At 38.8% G+C, this 26298-nt stretch overlaps 4 protein-coding genes and 1 pseudogene across 4 annotated transcripts; 3 read left to right on the top strand and 2 right to left on the bottom strand.

The window, feature by feature from the left end:
* Window positions 1–440: 440 nt before the first annotated feature.
* On the bottom strand, window positions 441–10558 carry LOC122054729 (annotated as a pseudogene).
* Window positions 10559–12020: 1462 nt separating this feature from the next.
* Window positions 12021–15493, top strand: LOC122056091 (cilia- and flagella-associated protein 251-like). The gene is made up of 4 exons (XM_042617874.1): window positions 12021–12313; window positions 12396–12970; window positions 13068–13160; window positions 15164–15493. Exons 1-4 carry the CDS (start codon window positions 12160–12162, stop codon window positions 15413–15415), a joined length of 1074 nt encoding a protein of 357 aa, XP_042473808.1. The 5' UTR covers window positions 12021–12159; the 3' UTR covers window positions 15416–15493.
* A 302-nt stretch (window positions 15494–15795) lies between these two features.
* On the top strand, window positions 15796–16511 carry LOC122056092 (photosystem II repair protein PSB27-H1, chloroplastic-like). The gene has a single exon (XM_042617876.1). It carries the CDS (start codon window positions 15796–15798, stop codon window positions 16336–16338), a length of 543 nt encoding a protein of 180 aa, XP_042473810.1. The 3' UTR covers window positions 16339–16511.
* A 201-nt stretch (window positions 16512–16712) lies between these two features.
* LOC122056090 (4-hydroxy-3-methylbut-2-en-1-yl diphosphate synthase (ferredoxin), chloroplastic-like) lies at window positions 16713–21765 on the top strand. The gene is made up of 20 exons (XM_042617873.1): window positions 16713–16902; window positions 17035–17294; window positions 17504–17661; window positions 17839–17945; window positions 18030–18130; window positions 18213–18289; window positions 18360–18479; window positions 18560–18790; window positions 19191–19307; window positions 19442–19516; window positions 19596–19673; window positions 19901–19960; window positions 20047–20109; window positions 20216–20360; window positions 20441–20582; window positions 20675–20752; window positions 20818–20977; window positions 21063–21161; window positions 21244–21348; window positions 21451–21765. The coding sequence occupies exons 2-20, from the start codon at window positions 17066–17068 to the stop codon at window positions 21550–21552; spliced, it is 2247 nt and encodes a 748-aa protein (XP_042473807.1). The 5' UTR covers window positions 16713–16902; window positions 17035–17065; the 3' UTR covers window positions 21553–21765.
* Window positions 21766–21935: 170 nt separating this feature from the next.
* On the bottom strand, window positions 21936–25043 carry LOC122056093 (CASP-like protein 5A1). Its single transcript, XM_042617877.1, has 3 exons — window positions 24170–25043; window positions 22657–22789; window positions 21936–22376 (listed from the first exon to the last, which is right to left on the bottom strand). The coding sequence occupies exons 1-3, from the start codon at window positions 24379–24381 to the stop codon at window positions 22185–22187; spliced, it is 537 nt and encodes a 178-aa protein (XP_042473811.1). The 5' UTR covers window positions 24382–25043; the 3' UTR covers window positions 21936–22184.
* Window positions 25044–26298: the final 1255 nt, after the last annotated feature.

Here is a 26298-nt window from a genome sequence, read left to right as displayed (position 1 = left end):
ATTTCAATCATAAAGAACTAGGATTTGGCCACATTCCAGTTCTTGTTATGAATGGTAGTGAATTAGACTCAAGGAAGAGTTGTTGAATATCACAGTAAGAAAGGTCCCACTCAGTCTGGGACCTCACTCTGTAACCCCTGGCACAACTGCATGAAGGGCTGCTCATATCATTGCAGTTACAGAAAGGTCCGCAGCTTGCATACACCGAACAGCTAAACTTGCCATAGTCCAGAAGAACATCCATGATTATGTATTCTCCATCCGCGTCGAACTGAGCATCTTGCTGGATGGAGAATCAATCACAAATCTAATCTTGAGGTTGGGATCAGGCACATGTAACTTTTTAATCAATTTCATGGACAATAATTTGCATAGATAAAAAAATAAGAAGATGAATCATTTTCCCTTGTTTGGCTAAGAGAAACGAACTGATCTTGAGGGTCTTTTTGTTTCTTGCGTAGGTGAAACAAGTGTACAAGTTTATCTTTTCATTGTAAAATACAATAATATAATAATATTTGTGTTCACAAAATCCAGTAAGGTATAATATCATATAGACAGCCTTCATTCACTAAAGATGCCATGCCACTCAGGGCAAAATAGGAAAACACAAACAATGATACATTACGATATATCAATATGCTTACGATATAGAATTGGCCATGCTGAACTTGATGGACTTGAAGATTGCTGTTGTATGTCATGCCAGTGTAGTTGAGAATGAAATCCTGATCAGGCATATAAAAAGGTTACAAGGAAATCAGATGTTCATTTGGTCATGAGCTGTGTAAAACTATGTTGAGTTCTCCAGCATGCTTTGCTACTCCCCCTCCTCTCCTGCACAAAGTAGGGAATCCAACTGTGTGAAAGGTATGCCAATTTGGAGCGATAAGGAATCAAATTTTGAAGACTTGAGCTATGTATTCCTATCATGTTTAAGGAAATGATGATTATCTGCCCCTATTTTGATCAGCTAGCCAGAAAAGAAGAGAGAGAGAGGAACAAGGGTAAGTCATCTAAACTGGAAAAGAGCAAAATCTGAAATGTAATTGATGCTTGCATATCTGACTTTTTATTTTCTTACCTAATTAATGGAGGAAGAAGTTGCTTTATCTTTTCCAAATGGTTGAAACAATGGATGCAACGCTCCAGCCTGCTCCAAACATAATAACGCCCGATGAATAAGATAAGAACCAATTGTATTGAAGTAACCAACCGAGGGTTCATTTGTTAAGAAATGAAACAACTCGACCAAAAGACAACAACCAATGAATTTAAGGAAAGTTACCTCTGTTCTCCACAGTTGAAGATGCGGTTATTGTTGAAGTAATAACTGGTTTGAATGACTTAACGAGCTCTAACAGCAGACTCAAGGCAACAATAATATGCCTGAAAAACATTTATCATTCCTTATCAGATCCTACTTCTCTATTTACTAGCATTCATCTTTATAAGTGAATTTATACCTCTCAATTTTGCTGCTAAGTAAACTAACAAAAAGAGGCAACAAGAGTGAGAATAGATCAAGGGTAAAAAGATCAATTTTCTCCTTGAGAATGTTGATCACATCAATCTGGACCTGCATTTGAACTTAAGAAATTATTAATCCAAAAAGGCATGAATGAAAAGGAGGGAAGAAAATCCTTTTTCATTGATAGTTGAAAAAATATAAAGTCAATGGCCAAGAAGTGACTGGCTTAAACTAAACACTTACAGAATAGTCAAGCAGCTTGGCCATTGCACCTATTGCACCTCTAATGCCGTTTTGTTCCCAAAAATGTTTCACCATCTGGAAATTTGAGTTGGAATGGTGTTGCTATTAGGAACTTGGTGTTTGAAACTAATAACGACATATATAGCAGTTGAATAATTGTCTCTAAAATATCTTATCACAAGCACAAACCATGAGCACAGTAGATGAGCACAGATGCATTACAACAAGAACATTGATATTTGAGGCAAACACAAGAGAAAAATAGATACAGGCTTTACAAACATCAGCGCACACAGGGACATTAACTGAGATTTGAGGCAAACAATAGAAGAAAACGAATAAAGATTTTATAAACATACAGTAGAGGTTGACCTCCAATAGACAACATTTGTTTTGGTAGAGTTCTTCTACCAAAGATGAAATTTATTACTCCCAAAAGTAGGAAAGCCAAGGAAGGCACAAAAGAGATTAAAGAGAAAAAAAATTCTGAGGTCCCAACCAATGTTTGAATGTAAAAGAATATTTTTGTGCATTCATATTGAGGACCATTAAATGACTAGGTGCAAAGAGAAAATGAATTTTCATCAGTTAACAAAATAACGTGATATTTTTACTCAGATTGTCCAAAGAACTGATCAGGATAAGAATCTTAAGTTAATAGCATCACATATCAAAAATAGTATTAATAGCAAAGTAGCCTGAGCCCTGCTTTGTTTGAAGCATCAAAATTAAAACGAATAGATTTTTGTAGCACCATTTTTTAAATGAATTAAGCAGCCTTAGAGTGGTTCACACCCCGTTCACTAATACATTTTGCAGTTTAATGAAATGAGCTTCCATATCATGGATGGTATCCAGCAAACATTTTAACATCAATTATCATGTCAAAAAGAGACAATACCTGTAACTTCATTAGGCGAGATTTCAAAGAATTTACAAATGCATCATGATTTTGAACTAATGTCTCTGGACTGAAATCAACTTCCGATATTGACAAGTGTCTTTCAGAACTCTGCTCTGATCCTTTCTGTTCATCATGTAGCAGCAATTCTTTCTGTTCATCATGTGGCAGTATGGAATGAGGTGATTAGAAAAATTAAGAAGCATTCCAAAATAAACACGTGAAATGCTGTGTTTTCTGAGATGATCAATCTTATCTATACTTTTATAACTACAGCATCTCAATTGAGAAGTAACATGCCAATCCATGACAAAATCATAAATCCAGGTTTACATCTGAACACAAAATCATGTCCAACTGGAAAAGTAACAAGTGAAAACAAAATTTGAAAAAAAAAATCTCAAATATTTTAATTGCACTGAGTGACCATTATCTGGTTAATTGTAAAATTCCAATGGTCTCTTCACAATTTGGGCATGTGTACTTAGTAGAAATCATAATAAAGTCTCTAAATAGCACATGAATTGGACTGTCTAAATGAAGACCAGTGCAATGATCGTTTACGTTTCTATTGGACCAAAACAGCAAAACACTTGGATGATCAGGATCAATTTTGTAATTGACTGGGACTTGGTCAACTGGGGGAAGTTGGATTAATTAATAAAAATAAAATAAACCATAAAACATAACAAATATTCTAGAACATACAAAGATGAATCACATAAATGAACCTAGATTATCATAGGTTTCAAACATTTTGGATCCAAAGTTAATTCTATGTTTGATTTAAATAACATAATGAAACAACATACTGCAAGAAAACAGAATAATTTTTCCAACTCTTTTTAACATAAGACAACTCGGTCATTTAGTATGAAATTAGATTTGGTGAAAGCAACATGTTACATGACACAGATGGCAGTTGCATGCGAATAAGGATCTGTATCATGGATGCCAAGCGTCTAAAATGGCCGTCAATAATTAAAATTACAGCTTGATTTGAAGGGAAGAGGAACACATGCTTTGATGAATTTGTAAGATCACAATAGCACAATAGCCCTCAGGTCAACACGATGTGAATAATTTAGCCAACCAAGCAAGAAATCTTGGAAACACAGATTTAACTCTATTATATGTTATCTGATTACATGTGAACACCAAATTGCAGTTCTCAAGAGTGCAGCTAATTATTTGTGTTGGGTGCAGGCTTAAATTTTGTTGCCACCTCTGCTTTTGCCAGTAGAATTGTATTGAAGTGTAAGATTGAAACTTTAGTGAATGCTATCCTTTTTCCTTTTTGCTTGAAAGAATAGAAAATCATTCAAAACTTGATAGTATCATTAGTTGAAGCCAAGAATATTCTATAATTTCACATAAAAGTAAGACAAGTTTTCAAGAAGGTGAGTTCATAATGCCTCTATTTATTGACAAATTACAGAGCGGTCCTAATAATAAATAACAATGCTTAGTATGGATAAAGAAGTTAATATTGTATTAGTAAAAAATAGAGTAAATCACATCAGAAACACAATATATAGCTAAGAACATCATGAATATCATTGCAATTTGAGTGACAGGCTATAAGATACAGAAAGTGGAAGAAATACTCACCCTGTTCCCACTACTAGATCTCTCTATTTTCTACCAGCATTCAACTAGAGTCCGCGTCTTCCCAAGTTGCACAGCAACTACAAAGAGAGACAAAAAACATCATTAGGCAGAAAACTTAATTGACGATAGTTTGAGACATGAAATGCCTATAGCAATATTACCTCCCCTAACATATTTCACTGATTTTGTTTCACTGCTCGAGCATATCAACTCCTCACCTGAAAGAAATACAAAGAGAATTAACAGGGTAAATTATTTTTCTCTTTATTAACCAGGAGGAATAACCATACAATGGTCATTCTGAGAGTGTACAGGCTGCTCTAGTGATACTACTCTTTCAAAATCTCTGGCAATGTCTCTGGTTTTGTCATGTTCTCTTTTATCAGTTTCTGCAGCATCATGGTTCCCAGCAACACCAGAGAACAGTCTTAAATTAATATCTGAATCACATCTCTCACTCATGTTCACAGATGCTTTCTCTACCAGTTGGCCCTTGCTATCTCCAGAAGCAAATGATGGCTTATGCTTATGAGCAGGTCTGTTCAATCTTAAATTATGGGAAATTGTCTCAGAAGTGATGTTTTTAACTTTGAAACTGTCCAGATCTCTGTTGTCTCTAGGTACAACAACCGACATGGACACCGGAGAATGTGTTCCCAAAGATGCTTGCACCATCGGGCGTTGCTTTGCATTAACCAAACTAATTCCATTTGCACTAGTAGAAATAGAAGTCAACACAGTACTCTTCGAAGGTAAAATTTGCGAACTTCTATTTGAGGAATTAAGAGAACCTCGTACAACTTTGGATGTGGCATCACTTCTGATTGATGCTTCCGAAGTAATCCTAGAATCAATTTTTTGTGGACCAGTGATGCCACCGGAAGAGGTTTTATCCCTTATAACTCTACTCAAAATCACTGATGGGGTAGTGGATGCATAATCTGAATTAGATACAGGTGTTATACTTGACAGAAAATCATCAGCTGTTTCAAATCAAGAACAAGAAAAGCTAAATAGAATATCCTGATACTTGGCCTTTCAAAAATGAAGATTGAAATCGAATTAATAATATTAAATCATTTCACTTACAGGTTAAGAATGATCCTTTTTTGGTCTCCTTAGTTTTAACTCCAATTTCTTGATACTCAGAGGTAGGTGTTGTATTAGATTTCTTACTGATATCGGTCAATTCCAGGGAATGGATTTCTCCTTGAACATAAGTAGGTTCAACAGTCACATTTACTTTTGGAACCACTCCAAGAGCATATGGAGCAATGAGCTGAAAGAAAAAGACAATTACTTTTGTCAAACTTTTAAGGTGGATTTTATTATCAAACCAATCTACACATTATCAGAATATCATATCGCAAATATAGTAATTACTGATATATCAGCTAGCCAAAGTCCAATGCAATTTTCACGGTAGGAACATCCTAAAAGTTTTCCTTCATAAACACTGAGATCAGCCAAAGTGGACCACCCCATATCAACAGCATCATGGCATCTTATTGGTTCCCAAGAGAAAACCTGGTATTGAAAGAGGTACCTTTAAGGTTGCATCCAACCCACAGAAGAGAGATTTTCCATCTGGGTGAAAGATCATTGAGCATACCCTGGTAACCTGAGAAATGAGAAAAACAAGATAAAGATCCAAATATAACTCCATAACTGAAACTAATATCTTGCTGCTCGAGAATTCAGAAGGTACATTTCTATTTAAGCTAACATATTTTCAAGTACCAGTATGTAGCCTGAGTACAAAAAAGTACAAAAAAAGTGTAATGTAAAAAAGAGGATAGATTGGTTTAGTTCTTGAGACTCTCCAAAATGTTGCCTTCAATACCACATGAAAAGAAATGATGACTAATGTGAAAACAGGACCTACAATATAACATCTAAGATTCATTCTCACATGGGAGGTTGTGGAGTTATGAGCGAGTTTATAGGCTTAAATGAGTGAAAAACCACTAACTTGAGATTAAGCATTTGAACCAATGGATGCAACCATGGGCTAGTTTTAGCATCTAACTAATTCTGAAAATTGATGTTAGAGTGGACACAATATTTAGGATCCCTGAAATAAATCTCAGAAATATTTTTCCCATAGTGAAGTATTCGAAAATCCTACATGTGTATGGCAGAGCTACCATTGACACACACATTTAGAAACAGCCTTACATCTTTAGTTATGAAATTTGCAGCTAGAGCCTCTTGCAATCTTTTATGTGCAGCTAGAGCCTCTTGCTATCTTTGAGTATAAGTAATTTGTGAAAGGAAACTTGCTAAAAAAAGGAAATTATAATCAAGAAGCATATGTGGAGTAGCTTCCCAAAACTTATTGAGTGTACTGAGCACATCATTGTTTTACCTTCATATATTTTTTATGGGTCTGAGATTTCAAAATGAAAATAAGACCAAACATATAAGGTACATTTTAAACTTAGCCTTTCTCTTCGGTCTAGTTTGTTGCTAGATGAACAAAAAAAAACAACTGAAGCATATGGAAGAAATTTGGTTCAGCTGTCAAACCCAACCATGAAAACTCTTTGCATGGTTCTGATCATCCATGCCAAGTCTAAGGAACTTGAGTGAAAAGTGAATTCAGGGACAAAACAGAAATGGAAACTGCCTCATGATTAGCTGATCTGCAACGAAGTTTCAGCCTCTACTTAAATTGTCCAGAATAAGAATGAATGGTAGAAGGTTGCTGATGTCAACTTCACATGGGTAGGGAAGTCGACAGCACATGGAAGCATACAAAAATGGAAAAAAGAATCCTCCAATATCTCCTATAACTATAAGCTAAAAAATCTATCCAGTGATGGAAGTATGAGACCATCACCTAAAATTGGAAAGTATAAGGTCAGAATTATAGTATAAAACTATAAATAGAGGCAATTTGCCAATAGTCAAGATGGGTCTTATAAATTTAAAACTGCAAGCCCAATGGGAATTGTGCCTTAAGTTTAGATACAAAAGACTTGCAAATCGGCAAACCTCAGGCCCTGCAGAGCCTATTAATTCAAAGGTCTCTAGGTCCCAGAAGTTCACAGTTTGATCAGCAGAACCTGAAAGTCATTTTGTATGAGATTTACCAGAAGTATAGTAGATAGAATGAGAACACTACAAAAACATAGAAACTTTAATGACTAGGAAGTAGAAAGTAGGCATCTTTTGTGTATAGTGGGATCTAAATCAATCACAAGACAAACTTGAAAATCATGCTTCAAATCTATTTTCATTTGCGCTCATACACTTTCTCTACTGTAAAACATTGTCCTTGATCAGACAAATTACATTGGGCTTTAAAATGCTAAGATCTGGTTCTTATGATAAAAATGAAACTATGTGAGATTTCCATCAAATCATTTCACATTTAGTAACAACGTCTATTGCCCTAAATCATAAACCAAAGTTCAGAATAATCAAAAGAATAGTTTGATGTTGAAAACAGGCACAGGAAGTTTAGGGCCACTAAAAGTCAGAAGTTTGCAGCAAGTAAAATAAATCTATAATAAAAATTGTTGGTCAAGGTCAATGCCTAGCTATAATTAAAACTATGGAAATTAAGGAACAAACTATGAAGAAAATGAAGAGCATACCTGTTGCAAGTAGAAACTCATGAGGATGGAAATCAATACACCTAATTGGTCCATTATGGAACTTAAAATCATGCAGAAGCTTTCCTGCTGTTAAATCCCACAGCTGTTAAAAAACCAAAAAAAAGTTTTAGCTGCCCTATGCTGGAAGAACCAAATGCCATCCATCCAGAGCCAACGTCCATAATTACCTTCACCGCGTTATCTGCTCCTCCTGTAACAACCCATCGTTCATCTGGTGTAAATCTAATTTTTTTAATTCCCCCAGTGTGGCCCTTGTAAGTATGAATGCATCCCTTCTTTCTAATATCCCATATCCTAAGATCAGCATCCAAAGAACCAGAAGCAAAGAATTCACCAAATGGATGGAATTCAACAGAAGTGCAATTTGATCTGTGCCCAGTAAGTGTCCGAATAACTACACTTTGACACCAAAAGACAAATCAGAAAATTAAAATACAGTCTGCAAAAACATGACTAATGTATTTGAAGTCAACCAGTGCCCAAATGTATTTGAACCAGAAAAGAGTCTTATTCTCTTTGATTTTAGCAGGAGAGTCAGCATGTCAGTTCTAATGCCCATTATTTAGATCAATCATTGTTGGGAACTGAATTGCCCACAATTTGTATGGTTCAAATAAGCGAATGGCTGGATAAGTTCTCATTCACAATACCGAGGCCCAAAATATCTGTTATTGGGGCATCACTCCCTCTCATCGTCACTTTGATTGACTTTAATGGTTTTTGTTGCTTCTTAACTGTCTTTTTGGCTATGGTGTCCTTCTCCAATTCTGCAAGAATTAGGGCCTGACTATAGTTGATCCTAAGTCTCTATGTCCAATTGAGAAATACCACATGTAAAAGTTCTCAAGAATTTTCATGACACTTAGCTCAAAACTTTGAGTTGGATTGATTATGTTCTTTCTATGTAGCTATAACACTTTTAAGGAATGTGGTTGTTCATTTGTTGGGAAAGAGACAATGTAGCTAAATACTTCCTGACAAGTGTATGTGAGTAACAGATTATCTAGTTGGCCCTTAGAAAGATGATTATAAGTGAATTTGTGCCAGTTAAAACAATGTATTGCTAGAAAATAAAAGGAAAATTAACTTCAGTTGGATTAAGTAGCCTTGTACTTTGAACTGACCCAAGTTGCAGGCAAATTTTAATAAGTAGTCTCACAATTGTTGCAGGTAAACTAGGTTAACATAATTTACTCTTTGCCTCTTCCAGATCCCAAAGCTTAATTATGCCATTTGATGATCCTCCAAGAACCAAGACCTCTGCTGAGTCAAACGCCACTGACACTACAGAATTCATATGGCCTGATAGACTCTGCAGATAATCAAAGAGGTTTTTAGCTAAAAACTGTTCTTATTTGAATGAACTATTAGACAAAATAAAGGTAAAGCGATAGTGGTTTGGGTAGCCAGTATTTTCATCCACTAAGCATGCAGAAAAAAGTAGTGATAATCATTTTAAGGCCTTCTTTTTGATCTAACACGGTATGCAAAGTGAACCAGATTGGCTGGTTCAATTAGTTTGGCTAATTTTTAATCCAGTCAGGTTAAAGGTCAAGACCCAGAAAGTCAAGAGTTGATCAAACTAAGTGAAAAATCAAGGTGAATAGTATTGGTTGAATTGGATCATAGTTTTCCTAATGGCCGATTTAAAAAATAAGTTGTATGATGTATCAATCCAATTCAATCAGTATGAACAATGAAATGCCATGACCTGACTCCTTGAACATTGAAAGAAGCATCATAGAGATAAGTTTTTGACTTGGATTCATGCTAATGGACGCACAAAGAGGCCTGGTGACTTGCTCAATGTCATGTTAAATTACCTTCAATCAGCCAGAAACTCAAGCATACAATATAAAAAAGAAAAAAAAAAGAACCAGCTAGTGAAAGAGAATTGAATATTCATTATTTTGGAGCTTGGACTAGGAAATGTATATCAAGCCGTATATAATTATGAAGACTCACATGGAAGAAAAAGACCAGGATGGGACTCACCAATAGTGGATTTGGCTTACCAATTGCCCATAAGTTAACTTTGCGATCTTCACCACCCGTGACAAAAATTCTGTTCGATTTCTTCCCAATTGACACACACTTCACATCAGAAGCATGTGCTACAATCTCCTCTAGTTACAAAGATCAAGGAAAATTCTAAACAAAATTATGGTTCACTATGCTTTTGAAGCATCCTTTTCTTTCTGGAAAACAAAGAAAACAGTGAGTAAGCAAACATAACACCGCATAAAAATTGCTTCTTCTTTTTAGCTTAATTTTTTGACCGGATGCGATTGTGAATGAGACGCATGAACTTCGAACAAAATTAAAATACCACTGCAATCAAGTATCAACCCAATAGCACCAAAGAAGCATCATAATCAATTAATTTCAGTACAAACGACAGAAAAATCCTAACTTCAAGCCACAGATTCCAATTCACGAACATTTTTAGGACAAAAGAATTCGCGCGTGAGGAATGAGATGCAATCCAAAATTTTCGAATTCGAAGTGAGAAGATAAGAAGGATACGGAGCTTGTAACCGCGATTCAACGCCATCCCTTTCTCCAGATCTCTCGGCCAGCTCGATCTGGTGCTTCAAGACGCAGTGCGACGCTATCGAGCTCAATCTACTGGAAGTAGGACTGCCGAAGGAAGACGCAGAAGAACGGGTCGATAGGCAGAGCAACAGCACCACTGCTCCGCCTCCTACTTTATTAGTTACTTTGTCTGGCTCTCGTGCGGGGGATGTTGACGGAGAGCGTCTTAGAATTCCATCCATCAACGGACACGCAGTTTCGTTGTCTGCCGTACAAAAAGGAGAGGAGAGGGAATTTCAAAACACCTGCTTTATTGCAGACACCAAACATGCTTCTTCAAGATACGAAATTCAAATCGACCACCAATCGCCAGTTGTTCTTTACAAAATGCAATATTTCACGATATAATTTTTAAAATTCAAATAAATCCTCATCAGAAATATATATAATTATCTATTTTTATAAATTATTAATTTAAAAAATAATAACGGTATATGAATCATTTTTTGATAATTTACCAAAAGACGTAGGTAGAAATCTAAATTTATCAAAAGACACTATTTTGATATTTATTAAAGAACGCACTTGTTTTAAGTATATTTCTTAATTTATCATCCTGACAATTTGACTTTTTTTATCCTTTTTCTTTTCTCCATTGTATTTCTCTCTCTTCTCTTTTTTGTATTGACATGCAACACATATGAATAATACTAGTCAATTTTTTAATAACATTTTAATACATTTGAAGCTGGTCCATCAGTGGGTTTCGGTCAAAACCCACTAATGGACCTAGAGAGCTCCGATTGCACCTATTTCAGTTTCTATGGATTTCTGAAATTACAAGGAGTTCAAATATGATGTTCATTATTTATTCTGGTTTTTCATAGATGTTAACATGCAAAATGAAAGATTCGTCAAAAACGTCCACGTTAGGCCTGATACGGAAGTATATCAGGCCCAACGTGAGTTTTTTTGTTGATTCTTTGATTTTATATATTAATATCTATTAAAAGTCGAAATAAATAATGGACACCATATTTGAAATCCTTGCAATATCAGAAATCCATAGGAACTGAAATAGGTGCAATCGAATCTCTCTAAGTCCATTAATGGGTTTTGATCGAAATCCACTGATCAATTTAGAGAGCTCCGATTTAAGTTCTAGTGGATTTCTAAAATTTCAAGGAATTCAAATATGCTATTCATTATTTATTTTTGCTTCTTCAAATGTATTAAAATGTTATTAAAAAATTGACTAGTGTTATTCATATGTGCTGCATGTCGATACAAAAAAAGAGAAGAGAGAAGATAGAGAAGTACAATGGAGAAAAGAAAAAAAATAAAAAAAATTAAATTGTGAGGAAGATAAAATAAAAAATATACTTAAAATAAGTACGTTCTATAGTAAATATCAAAATAATGTATTTTTTTTTTTTTAATTCATATCTCTATATACGTCCTTTGCTAAATTGCTGCTCATTTTTTTGTGGTCATAAAAAATGATTTTTTTTGAGTGGCATCAGATGGTTGGATTGGGATTTATTTTATTGAATGGGCCGGATGTGGGGTCCGTTCTATATCGGCTCCGAACAATTTTTAGGGCCTGATCCGGTCCAGTCCAACCCATCGTCTCTAGAAAAGGGTGCCAAGTGACGGCGCCTACCGGACGACTATTAAGAGCATCAAACGGCCGCCGTTTCTCCATCGCCGGGCACCGTCGCCGACTCGAACTGCTACATAGGCAGGGACCACATCGCCGAGCAAACTATACCGCCATGGAGCGCTCGGCCATGGAAGGCATCTCCGAGCGCCTCGCTTCCCTCGACGGCCTCTACTTCCCTGGCGCCATGCACCGGGAGACCCCCGATCCGGCTCAACGCAAGTCCTCCCTCCTCGACCTCCTCTCTCGCGATGCCTCTATCTTCCTCGGTATGCTAATCATCACATGGCCCGCCTATTCCTTCCGCTTATTTGTGTTGGCGATCCGTAACCCTAGTTTTCGCCCTTTCAGAGCGGTACGGCGCCGAGCTCACGCCCGATGAGATCCTCGAGTTCGACAAGTTGAAGCAGGATTACGAGGTGGAGTGGCACCTCGACCGCCTCCGTCGCCATCGGAGCCCCTCTGCGGAGGACGCACGGGCGAAGTCGGTAGCGGTCAAGAACCGCCGGAGGGCCTACATGGAACGGCTGATCAAGGGTGGGGAGTACTTCTCCGAGGATGCGATGAGGGAGCGGGAACCTTATCTTCACCACGAGTACTTGGGCAAGTTTCAGGACCCTGCTGGGAGGAGCCTCTCCAGGCCTGGTGAGCGCTGGTCTGAGACGTTGATGAGGCGATGTGAGGAAGCTATGCTGGTGGAGAAGATCAGAGGGGAGCAGCAGAGATTAGGGGTTGACGAGAATGAATGGGTTGGCGGTGGAGGAAAAGAGGAAGAAGTATCTGAGGAAGAAGAAGAGGAAGAAGAGGAAGAAGAGGAGGAGGAGGAGGAAGAAGAAGAAGATATGGATGATGTTGATGATATGGTTAGACAAGAACATAAAGACGTAGCATTCGAGGAATGTGAAAGTAAATCAAATTCTTCAAAGGTATAACTTTGTGTTGAAGAACAGGGGGCTGATCTTCATATGGCGTTCATAGTGTTGACCTCGTGTGCTAATTTTGCCTAAATAATTTTCTGAACAGAAAAATGTTGATGATGGCGAACATGATATGGTTGAGGTGGAAAAGAGATTTGGAGAGCTTGAGGACGGCAAACACAAATCGACTTCACCAAAGGTATGGCCAGTCACACTTTAACGGAGTTATCTCTTGGGTATTTGTTGATTTCTCCCCATATAGTTGGGATTCATTGCTTATTTGTTGTCATTGTAGCTGTAAGAGAAAAAAAAACACAGATTGGTTGACAGGGAAGAATAAGCATGGCACCATAGACCTCAATTTTTTATATAAGATCAAATATCTTTCAAATCCCAGATAGTTTCATATTAAAGTTGTCTTGATAATTTTATCTTGAATATTTAGTATTACAGTTGTAACTCCTTGAGAGATATTTTGTAAACAAGCTTGAGCGGGAGGTTCAAGTTAAAACTACCTAAACTGTATATAAGACAGAAGTTTGAGCACAATTGATTTTGCCGGACCTACTAATTCAATATGATAGTGAAGTCCAGATGGTTGAAATGGAGTGAAGCTTTTGGACTTGTGCGTGACCACTGTGCGCCCCTAGTTTAAAAGAACTACTTCATAATACAATATGATCAATCATTCTTTATAGTTGATTGTGTTCAGATGTTAGAAAGTAGCATATACCAAGAAAATAAAGGTAGCAAAGATGAGAATTTGAGATGTATGAGGAATATTACTAGAAAGGTTAAAATAAACTAATATTTTTGAGAGCAATTGAGCTTAACATCAATAAATAAAATGAGCGAAAGGTGGTTGAAATGCATATATATGTTCAAAGGCGAGCTAATTTTATCAAAGATGTAAGAGTTTAATTGATTTGAATACTTTTAGTAATATAGTCTTGTATAAAGTTCAACAGAGAGAAAATATTTATATTGCCATGGGACTAAATCAGATAATGATCATGATATTCTTAGTGATTTTGACTTTCATGTGGTATGCTTTGGATTTTGATTAGGTTCTAGCTTAGATCTTGATTAGGTCATACAAGTTACAACATAATGATTTTGTCACCAAGCGCAGCTCAAGAACAACACAGAATCTGGTGGATTTCTTGAATTGTTAGAAAATCAGAGGCCTTTTGAGTTGTTTGTTGTCTGATTCTCTATATGGTTCCTTACCAAAACTAGATGTAAATGGTTTACTGTTGACATGAATTTTTATGCATGTATTAAAAATAAGACAGCATACTAGTACCAACCATGATTCATACAATTTCTTATCACATGGTCATGCAAGCTTAACATCACAAATTTAGTTAAGTCATGGATTTACCATGGTAATCATATTCTTTATACTTCATTGTTAGGATCAAATACCAATCAAATAATTACATTCAAGTTCAAGGTATTGTCATGAAACATCTATTCGAATAGGTGTGATTGACGAAATCTAGGTTGAACAAGTAATTTAGATCAAATAAACAATCATGGTCAAGGCAAGGAGTCTGACTGAGATTACAATTTTTATAATCAACTCAAATTGACCACATTGATCTTAAAAGGATAAGTCTTGGTCAAAATTAAACTAAAGTCCACCGCAATCCCACTTATAAATCAAGGATGCAATTAGCACTTTTTTTAATCAGAAGATTCTTAAATTAGGTCATGAGATATCAAAAATTGGAACCAAGCACATAGTCTTATGCAAGTTAATCCAAGCAAATGAGTATTGTACAGAAATCCATGGTAAAATTACTAGTTAGGCTATGATTTGAGTACATCCGGTGATATCGTAATCGGTTAAAGCCAAGTCTAGATCATAGAGAAAACAAATACCATTGAGGTCAAAGTATAATCAATAATCTCTACTAATATCAAGAGTTAGATGAAGGCCTGATTGAACGTTTCATGGATAACCACAATAGAAGAGCCAAGTCTGGGTTATTTTGGGAGGTTCAACTTAATCAATTCGCAGGTCAAGATTATAGATTTCAAGGAACAACAATTTTCAATTTGTATTTCTTTGATCTAGCTTTCTTGTAGGAACTTATGTATGTTTTCCTGTCTGTTTATCGTCGTGCCTTTCTTTTGTTTATTTTTATCTACATTTCCATGATGTTCTTGAATTGATCCATGCATTTCTATGTGCAGATGGTTAACCATAATTCCTCCTGTGGCCCTTCTTCATCGACAGTTGGATGCCCCTTTGAGCAAACACTATCTGCAGAAGAGATGCAAGATCAACTGGATCAGTTCACACTCAAAATGCAGCAGAAGTTCCTGGCCGGAGAAGACTCAGCTTATCTCGATTACTCCATGATAGACAATGACGAGAGGCTGGACGACCATTGGTTCAAGGAAGCTAATTACGATGCCGAAGAGAAATACTTTGAGGATGATTAAGTGTACCTTCCTCCATGTACACTCATGCTATGTAGTTATTGACATTAGTTAATATTTCTGGATGAACCAATGCCTAAAGGAGTGGTGTCATGAAGTAGACGCCAGTTTGATGTTGTTACTTCCACTAGAAAGAAGACTCATGGTGGAGAGAAGGAACAGTGTCCATGTGCGCTTCTCTCGTCCCCCTTTTCTCTTTGTTGATTTGTTCCCCCAATCCGTCCCCTGGAGTAAACAGGATCTTAGGAAATATGGATAAGGAGATGTGCCAACGTGTCACGTTTAAACCGTCTTCCTTATCTCTTCCCTTATCTTCGCCGAATTCCCTCCGCCTTCTTCTTCCCATGTTCTTGATTTATTATTGGCGCAAAAGTTAAACCACCATGGCTTCTTCTCCTCTCTTGACGCCGCCGACCTCGAAGCCATCGCCGTCGCTCACATCTCTCTCCGCTCGACCCGCGGCCGCTCCGTCCTCTTTCGCCACCGCCAATGCGGCTCCGTGCTGCGCCCGAGCGGCCATACTCTGCCGCCGGGAACTCCTCGCGGCGGCGATCCTCTCTCCGACGTCAGCGCTGCTGGTCCTCCCTCCGGCGCCGGCCCTGGCGTCAGACGACGAGGAATACGTGAAGGAGACGACGGAGATGATTAACAAGCTGCGGAGCACGATCAACATGGACAAGCAGGACCCGAACGTGGCGACGGCGGTGTCGGAGCTGCGGGAGGCATCGAACACGTGGGTGGCGAAGTACCGGCGGGAGAAGGCGCTGCTGGGGCGGGCGTCGTTCAGGGACATATACTCCGCCCTCAACGCCGTCTCCGGCCACTACATCAGCTTCGGCCCCACGGCGCCCATCCCCGCCAAGCGCAAGGCCCGCATCTTGGAAGAGGTCGACACCGCCGAGAAGGCGCTGCTCCGGGGAAGGTAGATCGGTCGGACGTGGGCTGCGCCTCCAGTTTTGTATCGACTGAGATGCAATCAATGCAATGGATGGATGAATCCACATTTACTGCTTTAATTGGGTGTAATCTTGTCGAACTCTTATATATAGTCCTACTACATTGTGTTGGCTTTATTTTACAGTATAAGATGTTCCACTAAGATTTGAATGTCTCACCTACCAATAGATTCAATACTCTATTTGGTGTCGTGATTCAATTTATTTATTTACATTGCCGGATAAACCACGCTGCCTGTTGCAGATCAAAAGATCCAACTTTTGGTGCGAGTCAACCATTGCGTGCTCATATAATTAATCACTAGTCTTGTCTTGAGATGTAATCTCGTAACCAGGCTGCGTATAAAAGCTTCAAGCGTGATTTGACCTGTGATTTGACCTTGTTGGGCTTCTCTTCGGTCAACGCCAAGTATCCCAATTCAATCCCTTCATGCCAGAATTCCTACGGCGTTTAGTTTGGGTATAAAAAAATGCGAAGAACGCAAGGGCCAAACTCTAACTCTAAGTGCACAGAGGAAGAGAAGGAAAACGAGGGTGAGAAGCGCCATCTGATCCTTGTGTTTTGATCTTCCTGTCATCACTTATAGTTCGGTGTTGTTTTTGGCCACCTTCTTCTGCAGTTGCTTTTCTTTCTTGATCTTAACAAGCAATTCATTCTTTTCACAGGTTTGGTAAGGCAGGAGCAGGGTAGGGTACCATGGCAACTGGAACAGTTCCTTCATCGATGACTGGTATGGCTGGTCTGCGGACCAGCGACCGCAGCTTCGGCTTTGTGAAGAACGTAGATTTTGCGAAGATCGCTTGTGCTCCTGAGCAACAAAGAATGAAGTCTCAGAGAAGAATTGCATCTGTGATCAGAAACTCTTCCAAATCTGGCTCTGAGATTGTGGAACTGGAGCCTGCTTCAGAAGGAAGTCCTCTCCTAGGTACAACAATATGATTCCTCCTCTTTCATGCTGTGAAAATGTCCAAACTCTTGTAATTTGATACGTGAATTCTATCTTCAATTGAGTTACGAACTGTAGATACTTAAAATTTTCAGTCATCAATTGAGGTCGTTAAGCAAGTAAGATAATGATCAATGGAAGTATGAAAAGAAAACCTATATCCTTATAACTCTTTTCTGCTTCCGTAGTTCCCAGGCAGAAGTATTGTGAATCTGTACACAAGACCGTGAGGCGAAAGACTCGAACTGTGATGGTAGGGAATGTGGCCCTTGGCAGCAAGCATCCGATACGAGTTCAGACTATGACCACTTCAGACACCAAGGATGTCAACAAGACTGTTGAGGAGGTATGCTTAGATAACTTTATTCTTGTAATTGATACCATGAAATGCCTTAAAAATTTTAGGATAAACTTATCAACAGACTGTTAAAATTGAAGATTGATTCAATACCTTGTGACTTTTGGTTCCCAAGTGATTCTTTCTGCGGTAAGGCAGAAATTTAACAATGTTGGGATTTGGCAGGTGATGAGAATTGCCGATAAAGGAGCAGACTTGGTCAGGATAACAGTCCAAGGGAAGCGAGAAGCTGATTCATGTTTTGAAATCAAGAACACACTTGTTCAGAAAAAGTAGGTCTTGCAATTTATTTGACAACTTTACTCAATTGAAAACTTTCTCACACCAGCATAATTTTTCTCTTTGCAAATGAGCAGTTACAATATCCCTCTTGTGGCTGACATTCATTTTGCACCTGCAATTGCAATGAGAGTAGCTGAATGTTTTGACAAGATCCGTGTCAACCCTGGAAATTTCGGTCAGGCATTCTACAATTTTTCATTCAGAGTATGAAGTTACTTGTATAGTCTAACCAATGAAGCTGGAACATTTCCTTGCAGCTGATAGGAGAGCCCAATTTGAGCAGTTAGAGTATAGTGATGATGAGTATCAGAAAGAGCTTGAACATATTGAAAAGGTACTGATGATGAATATCTATATTTTTCTCTATTCCTTTTGATCTTATGATTGTTCATCTTTGTGTTCAGGTCTTCACTCCTTTGGTTGAGAAATGCAAGAAGTATGGAAGGGCAATCCGAATCGGGACCAATCACGGAAGTCTTTCCGATCGAATTATGAGCTACTATGGAGATTCTCCTAGAGGAATGGTCTGTACTGTTCGTAGGCTACACCTTGAATTTGTTTTGGATGAGAATCAATGCTGAAAGGTTTGCTGTTCCTGCGACAGGTTGAATCTGCCTTTGAATTTGCAAGGATATGCCGGAAGCTAGACTTTCATAACTTTGTCTTCTCGATGAAAGCAAGCAACCCGGTCATCATGGTTCAAGCCTATCGTTTGCTTGTTGCCGAGATGTATGCACTAGGTTGGGATTATCCTCTGCACTTAGGAGTTACTGAAGCTGGAGAGGGAGAAGATGGAAGGATGAAATCTGCAATTGGTATTGGGACCCTTCTTCAGGTTTGTACTCTTTGAATATGTTTTTTCCACTATTGTTTTTTCCAATTCATGTATGATACTCACTCTATGTGATATCTTTAACAACACACACCTAGTAATTCATGTTCGAAACATGTTTCATGATTCAATAGTATGTTTGATACATTGTCTGATCAAAGCTGTATGACCATTTAAACTATCATGCAAACTTAAAGGATCTACTAAATATAGTAAGCAAAATCTATGCACCTTTCAGTTACCTAAATATCCAGACTTGCAGCTCATTGAATCTTAGATGTATTCTTTATAGAGCTGTACTGAATCCTTTATTGATATTTGTAAGCGACAGAACAATACTTGTGAGTTTCAAACACATTTTTTTCGATTGTTGAACTCGATGTATTACAATGCTGTTCAACAGGATGGTTTGGGGGATACGATCAGGGTGTCTCTGACTGAACCACCAGAGAAAGAGATCGATCCTTGTAAGCGGTTAGCTAACCTTGGCATGCAAGCTTCCAATCTCCAGAAAGGAACAGTAAGGCTCTTTCGATCTTGTCATTTTCTGCCAATCCTTGATTAAATGCTAACTGCTGCAGCAAGGACTATATATATTATCAACTATTTTTTCCCTTTATAACCTAATTTGTATCTCTAAACACAACTATTTAGGTACCATTTGAGGACAAACATAGACGATATTGGGACTTCCAGCGTAGAACTGGTCAACTTCCAGTGCAGAGAGAGGTTAGATTTTTGTTTGTTTTACTTTCCTTCCTTTGCATCATCTATAGAAAAATTCTAACTTTTGCCACTTCTTTTGTAGGGTGAAGAAGTGGATTACCGAGGTGTTCTTCACCGCGATGGTTCTGTCCTCATGCCAGTGTCCTTGGACATGCTCAAGGTAGGTAGTGGATGTTATTTGGTTAGAAAGTGAATTTCATTGTTCAAGAAATAAAGAAATCATTTTGTAGACATTTGCTCAAGCTGATTTAAGGTCTAGATGTATCAACCAGTTTCGATTGTTGTTCAGATTTAATGCTCAGTAGCTTCATTCATCATCATCTCGATTGTTTGTTTCATTTGCACCCACTTTTTGCTTTATAAGATGTTGCAATTTTGTTCTGTCAGACACCAGAACTTCTTTACAAGTCTCTTGCAGCCAAGCTTGTGGTTGGAATGCCTTTCAAGGTTTGTATTTCTCAAATTTCTACGCTCGAAATTAGACTAGTCCAGATTTCCTGTTGGTACCTTTCTGAACCTTTAGAAACTTTCAGGATCTGGCAACAGTTGACTCTGTTCTTCTGAGAGAACTTCCTCCTTTGGAAGACAATGAATCGGTAAGCTATCACCTATTTGTTCTTTTCTACTTGAGATGTAGAACATTAAAAGTTACAGTGTTTTTTTTTAAAAAAAAAACTGATTGTGTTTGTTGATTTTGATCAGAGGTTAGCTCTCAAAAGGTTGATCGATATAAGCATGGGTGTTATAGTTCCATTATCTGAACAGCTCGCAAAACCACTTCCGAATGCGATTGTGCTTGTTAACCTCAATGAACTTTCAACCGGCGCTCACAATCTTTTGCCAAAAGGTGACATAAAAATTTTATCAACCGACTCTATTTGCTTCTTTCTTTTTAGGGCTGTACTGATTTAAAGTGCTTGTTGTCAGGCACCCGATTAGCTGTAACTGTTCGCGGGGATGAACCTTCTGAGGAACTAGACGTCCTCAAGAATGTCGACGATATCACCATGTTGCTGCATGATCTTCCATTGAGTGAAGAAAAGCTCAGCAGAGTTCATGCAGCAAGGAGGTAAATGATCATAGTGACTGTCATTGTGATACATTTAAACATAACAATACAGAAAATCTCATCGATTATGCTCTTTCTTTATTCTTTTTCAGATTGTTTGAGTATCTAGAAGAAAGTTCTCTTAACTTCCCTGTCATCCACCATATCCAATTTCCTAAAGAGATCCACAGGTACAATTGTGATTACTGCTGAAAAATGTTATTTTCATTCTCATTTCTGGTTCTGAAATTGACAGAGATGATCTGGTGATCACTGCTGGGAGCAATGCTGGTTCTCTTTTAGTTGATGGCCTCGGCGACGGTATCCTACTCGAGGCACCCGAGCAGGACTTTGAATTCCTGCGGAATACATCCTTCAACTTACTTCAAGGTTGCAGAATGCGCAACACAAAAACTGTAAGTGATTGATACACAAATCTCTCATTAGTCCAATGGCTTCCTATTTCTTGTCTTTGCTCATCTGTGTGCAACTACATTGCAGGAGTATGTCTCTTGCCCATCTTGCGGACGGACACTCTTCGATCTCCAAGATATAAGTGCTGAGATTAGAACAAAGACTTCACATCTCCCCGGTGTTTCGGTAAATTCAGTAACTTTGCTTGAGCAATCATGCTACATTTTGTTTTTCTTATGAACTAACACTCACCTCAACACTCTTGCAGATTGCAATCATGGGTTGTATAGTGAATGGACCCGGAGAAATGGCTGATGCAGATTTTGGCTATGTTGGTGGTGCGCCGGGAAAGATTGATCTTTATGTCGGGAAGGTAATTTCTTGAAGCATTTTCCTACAGAATTTTTAGAATTATCATCAGTACCTTTGTGAAATATGTTTTGCTGAATCCAACATCATGGCTATGTTGCTTCAGACTGTGCTGAAGAGAGGTATCGAAATGGAGTATGCGACTGACGCTCTAATTCAGCTCATCAAGGACAATGGCCGCTGGGTCGACCCCCCAGCCGAAGAGTAGGCTTCTCACAGCTTAACTATCTCATGATAAAAGGATTTTTCTTTTTTCTTCTTTGTAATTTATCAGCATCTCAGACATCAGTCGACATTATTTCCTTGCTGGAAAATAAGTTAGTGTACTAGTATATTATGAGTGAATGAGAAAGGTTATTGTGTGTGTATCTTCAACCATGGGCAGAGGAAAATGTTGTTCATGCTCATTGTCATTGAGAAATCTGTCCAAAGTTTCCTGTCTTGATCAAAACTCTTCAGGGTTCACAATGTTCAAAACCTCACAGAACAAGTTTCGTTCCAACTTAAAAAACATAACACATTCCGTGCCCAAAACTAAAAGGAAATCTACATTCACCATTTGGAAGTGTTACTCTAACATAGATAGCAATATCGAAAAAGAATCATCATCGATTAAGCAAGTGCAGACAGGCAACATGACCTTAAATATATGACCAAGTTCAAAAACCACACTCAGGGTACACGGCCGAGGCGCAAAAATGCAAACGTCCATGAAGCAACCCTTCGAGAGTACACTAAACTCATATATTTGATCTGTTCTATCAGTGAGGCATCATACTATAAACAGAAAAAGAGACTTCAGACGCAAGAAATCACACAGGAAGGTTGCATTCTTATTCTTCATCTAGATGCCAACGACCAAAAGTTCAAGAGGAATGATGGAGAGACTGCAAACCAACTGATGAAGGCCATTGCTGTCGCAGTCTCAAAGCTCGTGCAGTGGTTCTGTGAGCATAGGTTTAGATCATTACCGATCAGGACTGTAATGCCGGCAGATGCACAAGCTGCAGCAAATGTCAGTGTAGATGTGATCTATAGAAAGAAATCAAAATGTTAGCCAAAGGTCATAATAAGAAGGAAAATCAAGCCTGATATTTATGTTTGGGATAAATGATTGATTACGTTGGAAAAAAAGATTCCGAACTTACAACCACACTGTCGAGACAATACATTTTTACATACAAATCTACTGGTAGAGGAAGCATAGTAGCATAAGTAATCAAACTATGTGCATGGAAAGGGCCACTAAAACTTAAAAAAAAAATGAATGCAGTCAACTCTTATTGAGCATGTCTCTTACAAATTGTCTTACCCCGTCACCGATAGTAAAGAAACAGAGAGCTTTAGGGTTCTGCAAGGAGCGTTTAACAAGAATAGCATATAAGTCAAGCACGGCCAAAGAGATGCTCCAAAGGCTCTGTAAGATGGTCACCGCAACCAGATAGCTACATGACAGAATAATAAAAAAAAGATTACTTCATCTTGTACAAGTATTGTCACTCATATTTCAGACAAAGGATGCTCATTAAGAAGAATTTAGGTGATAATTTGCAAACAACTAAGGGACAACAAACCCTACAATCTCACAAACTCAGCCAATAAGGTATGACATTATTAAGCTCGATAATTAGAACTTATTATACAACCGTCTGCCTGATGGGCTACACTTATGATGTGCAGATATTTCTTCTGAGAAACTGATAAAGAGATGCAAATTCACAAACCTTAAAGTGTTTAAAATTCTAAGCATCAGCCATGGATCAAAATCTCAGCAGGGATATGGATGTCTAAAAGGACTTAACTATAAAGGCAGTGCACAGGACCACACTGCTTGCCATAATTGTCGTCACTCACAGAGTCATCTCATACCCACAAGTTGAACCTATTAAAATCATTCCAATTAACTAATAATATGAATCACAATTCACAACCGTCCTCCAGGACTACCGTGTAGCGGTTAGGCACTCCAAGCAATTAACCAGAAATCTAGCGCAAGGGATTTTCATCTGGCGGGACAACAAACCTAAGAAAGTTAGCCGCTTGGATGGGCTTCCGCGAACACTTTCCGATTTACCTTGACGTGAGAAACTTTCATGGACCAGGCCGTTCACCTCTCAAATTAGTCGGTTCGAAGTGTTGGATATCTGGATTACCAAAAAAAAAAATCTCTGTTGTTCACAAGTCTATTATCTTTTGAAACTCCACGTTCCCACCCATAATTTGCACAAATTTCTTTCCTTATTTCCCCTGATTCCTTTGCCATGTATGATACTGAACGGTTCTAAGTACATCCAAGCAATACTCAGCTGCACTTAGCACATACGGTGATTACTAAATTTAAGCTAAAGAAATCTAATTGACACTGCAAGAAGGCCAAACCAGCAAGGGCAATTCAGAAGACACAAATAATCATTAGGAGTTCCCAGTTTGGTACATTTAATTCTTACACATTTCTCCAAGAAAAGGAGCTCCCATCATAAATCATGCTCAAGTTTAAGCTCCATCTTTCAAAAAACTAATATTCTTTGTGCATATCTTCAAAAATAACCATGGCAGTGTCAAGGTCAATACTCAATATGAAAACGAGCGCCCTGATCGATACAGTTTGGCAACTGTACCTTAATTTCAAAACCATTCTTATATAGAAAATATTTAGCTTACCAAATAGTCTACAAATCCAAGAGTAGGAAAGGAAACACTGCCTGTTACAGAAAGTTGTTAAAAGGAACCATTTTTTACAGTAAGAAACGAATAATGTGCAACATAAGTAGTTAAAATGGGGAGATAATAAGTTTTCCACAGATAAACAACAGGCCTATAGTTACCAGAAGGCAGTTACAGATGGAAAATCGTTGGTGGAGACCATGACGCCGAGAGCCGCGACCGCAAACGCGAACTGGAGGAGGCGAAGCGCCAGACCTCCGTGCGTCCCCGGCATCCCCTGTACGTCCTTCATCCTCACCCTCAGCGGGTTCTCAGCCGCATCCGTGAGGGGCGGTGCCTCCACGGGGTGCACCGTCGGCCGGCTCACGAACATCTGCCCCGCCACCAACCCTGAGATCAGTCGAACCCGAGCAAGATCTAAGGCGTCAGCTCGGAGGAATCACACCACCTCATCACTCGCGGCCGCTGCCGCCTCGAAATCGTGCGATTCGAAGCTCCGACGACCGAGATCTGTCACCGAACACAGACAAGAGATCCAATTCTGGCAGAGAGGGAACAATCGCGAGAGGAATCCCTATCAGAACTACAATGTTCGAAAGGAATCGATCGATTCGAGCTCCGAAGGGAGGAGAAAGAGACGATCGGCAGCGCCAAGATAAATAAAAGGATAAAGTAATTATTAAAAATGAAAAGTAAGACACGAGAAATATTATTAAAGAGATCACGAACGCCAAAAGGTTACGGACAAGAGCACCACTTAAATCCCGGCCTGAGTCACGACCTTGCCGACTAGCACTGAGCTTGGAGGAATGGTGACTCAAATCGTGATTTAGAAGGTGCAGTTCGTCAACAATGGATGTGGCAATCTCCCTCTGGGCCCCATTTCAATGTTGAATCATAGTACGGGTAATTTTCTGGGTACGGATGGCTGAGTAAATCTTGGAAAGTTGAGGATCACGGTCACGGGTAGTCGTCGGCGAGCAAAAAAGCGACGACACGGCAGCAAATAGATCGAGCTCCACGAGATCATCTGCCACATGATGGCTCGCCGACCATGGACTACTCGGCTCCAGATCTCCGTCCGGTCCCTCGCCCGCAACTCCATGCTCAACCACGCTCGCTGCACCCTCCTCGACGGCATGCCCGATCGCCTCGTCCGGCCAGACGAGGACATGTTCGCCGCCACCTTCATCGACGGTTACGGCCGCGCAAGCATCCCCAAGGAGGCCGTCAAGATCTTCCGCCTCCTCCCGAAGCTCGACATCTTGCCAAAAGGTTCTTCAATGGTGATCGTAAATCGATGAAAACTAGAATACCGATGAACTGACTTCAAAGTTGACCGGATGAAAGAAAACCTCGAAGCAAAGGACACCTACAAGCTCACAAAGAAGAAGGGAGAAAGGGATTATCGGCTAGTAGGTCAGGGTACTCCGACGCTGAAGTAAATGGAAAAAATAAAAGATAATTAGTGGAAAGAATAAATACTAATTGTGCGCCTTTAATTTCAAAACCTACCTGTGCCCGTAAAGACGGGGCCCTTTTATAACGTCTCTCTATTTTTTCTCCTTATAATATTTTTCATTAATAGTGCATCTTATTATGATGGAAATATCAAATCACTATATTTTTATTTGTATTGAGCTCTCTCATCTCCCATATCTAGTATCTATATGCTACTGTGATGAAGCATTTAACGTGATTAGGCCTGTAAACTTCAGAGCCTATTGGCCTTTCTAGGCTTAATCTTCGGTAGGGGAATCTAATGAGGGCCCAATGGGCTAATGCGAGATATAAGGACCAATCATTGGGTCATGATGGTCTGTCTATTCATCTATAAGGTTTGGAGAGGAGTTGACTCACAAAAATCGAAGAAATCCCGTTGGAGTGTGATAAAATGAGTCGATCAGTTGATGAAATCGGGGAAGCATGATCCACTGGATCGGGGAATCTGATCGGAATAACACTTCTGAGTTAATTAAGGGTGTTGTTTCCAATAGTACTATCTCTTGGAATGAGGAAAGTTTGATCGACAGAGAATCCCTGAGCAAAATGACTGGGGCCCTGGTTTAGAGAATGTTAACCCGTAGAGTCAAGAGAGTCTAATAAGCAGATCATCTCTGAGCTAGGGGTCGAGGAAGTCAGATCGGTAGAAATCTCCAAGTTAGTAGAGTAGACTCTTGATTTAGATGAAACATAGCCCTTGGGAATCAGTAAAAATTAACCGAATAATCGGATTGGGACTCACTAAGGAAGATGGAGTCGAGACACTTAGGTCACCATAATCTGATAG

The sequence above is a fragment of the Zingiber officinale genome, chromosome 3B (genome assembly GCF_018446385.1).
Source record: "Zingiber officinale cultivar Zhangliang chromosome 3B, Zo_v1.1, whole genome shotgun sequence".
Taxonomy (NCBI): Eukaryota; Viridiplantae; Streptophyta; class Magnoliopsida; order Zingiberales; family Zingiberaceae; genus Zingiber; species Zingiber officinale.
Note: the sequence above shows the minus strand (reverse complement) of the source record. Positions and strands in the feature narration are given on the sequence as shown.

Excerpts from the sequence above, each read along its gene's own strand:
- LOC122056091 (XM_042617874.1), top strand. The coding sequence starts at position 12,160 with ATGGAGCGCTCGGCCATGGAAGGCATCTCCGAGCGCCTCGCTTCCCTC. Across the intron at positions 12,971-13,067 it reads GTAAATCAAATTCTTCAAAG|AAAAATGTTGATGATGGCGA; the intron begins GTATAACTTTGT and ends TTTTCTGAACAG. Across the intron at positions 13,161-15,163 it reads ACAAATCGACTTCACCAAAG|ATGGTTAACCATAATTCCTC; the intron begins GTATGGCCAGTC and ends TTCTATGTGCAG.
- LOC122056092 (XM_042617876.1), top strand. The coding sequence starts at position 15,796 with ATGGCTTCTTCTCCTCTCTTGACGCCGCCGACCTCGAAGCCATCGCCG.
- LOC122056090 (XM_042617873.1), top strand. The coding sequence starts at position 17,066 with ATGGCAACTGGAACAGTTCCTTCATCGATGACTGGTATGGCTGGTCTG. Across the intron at positions 18,131-18,212 it reads TGTCAACCCTGGAAATTTCG|CTGATAGGAGAGCCCAATTT; the intron begins GTCAGGCATTCT and ends ATTTCCTTGCAG. Across the intron at positions 20,753-20,817 it reads TTTCCTAAAGAGATCCACAG|AGATGATCTGGTGATCACTG; the intron begins GTACAATTGTGA and ends TGAAATTGACAG.
- LOC122056093 (XM_042617877.1), bottom strand. The coding sequence starts at position 24,381 with ATGTTCGTGAGCCGGCCGACGGTGCACCCCGTGGAGGCACCGCCCCTC. Across the intron at positions 22,790-24,169 it reads CCATCTGTAACTGCCTTCTG|CTATCTGGTTGCGGTGACCA; the intron begins GTAACTATAGGC and ends TCTGTCATGTAG. Across the intron at positions 22,377-22,656 it reads TCTTTACTATCGGTGACGGG|ATCACATCTACACTGACATT; the intron begins GTAAGACAATTT and ends TTCTTTCTATAG.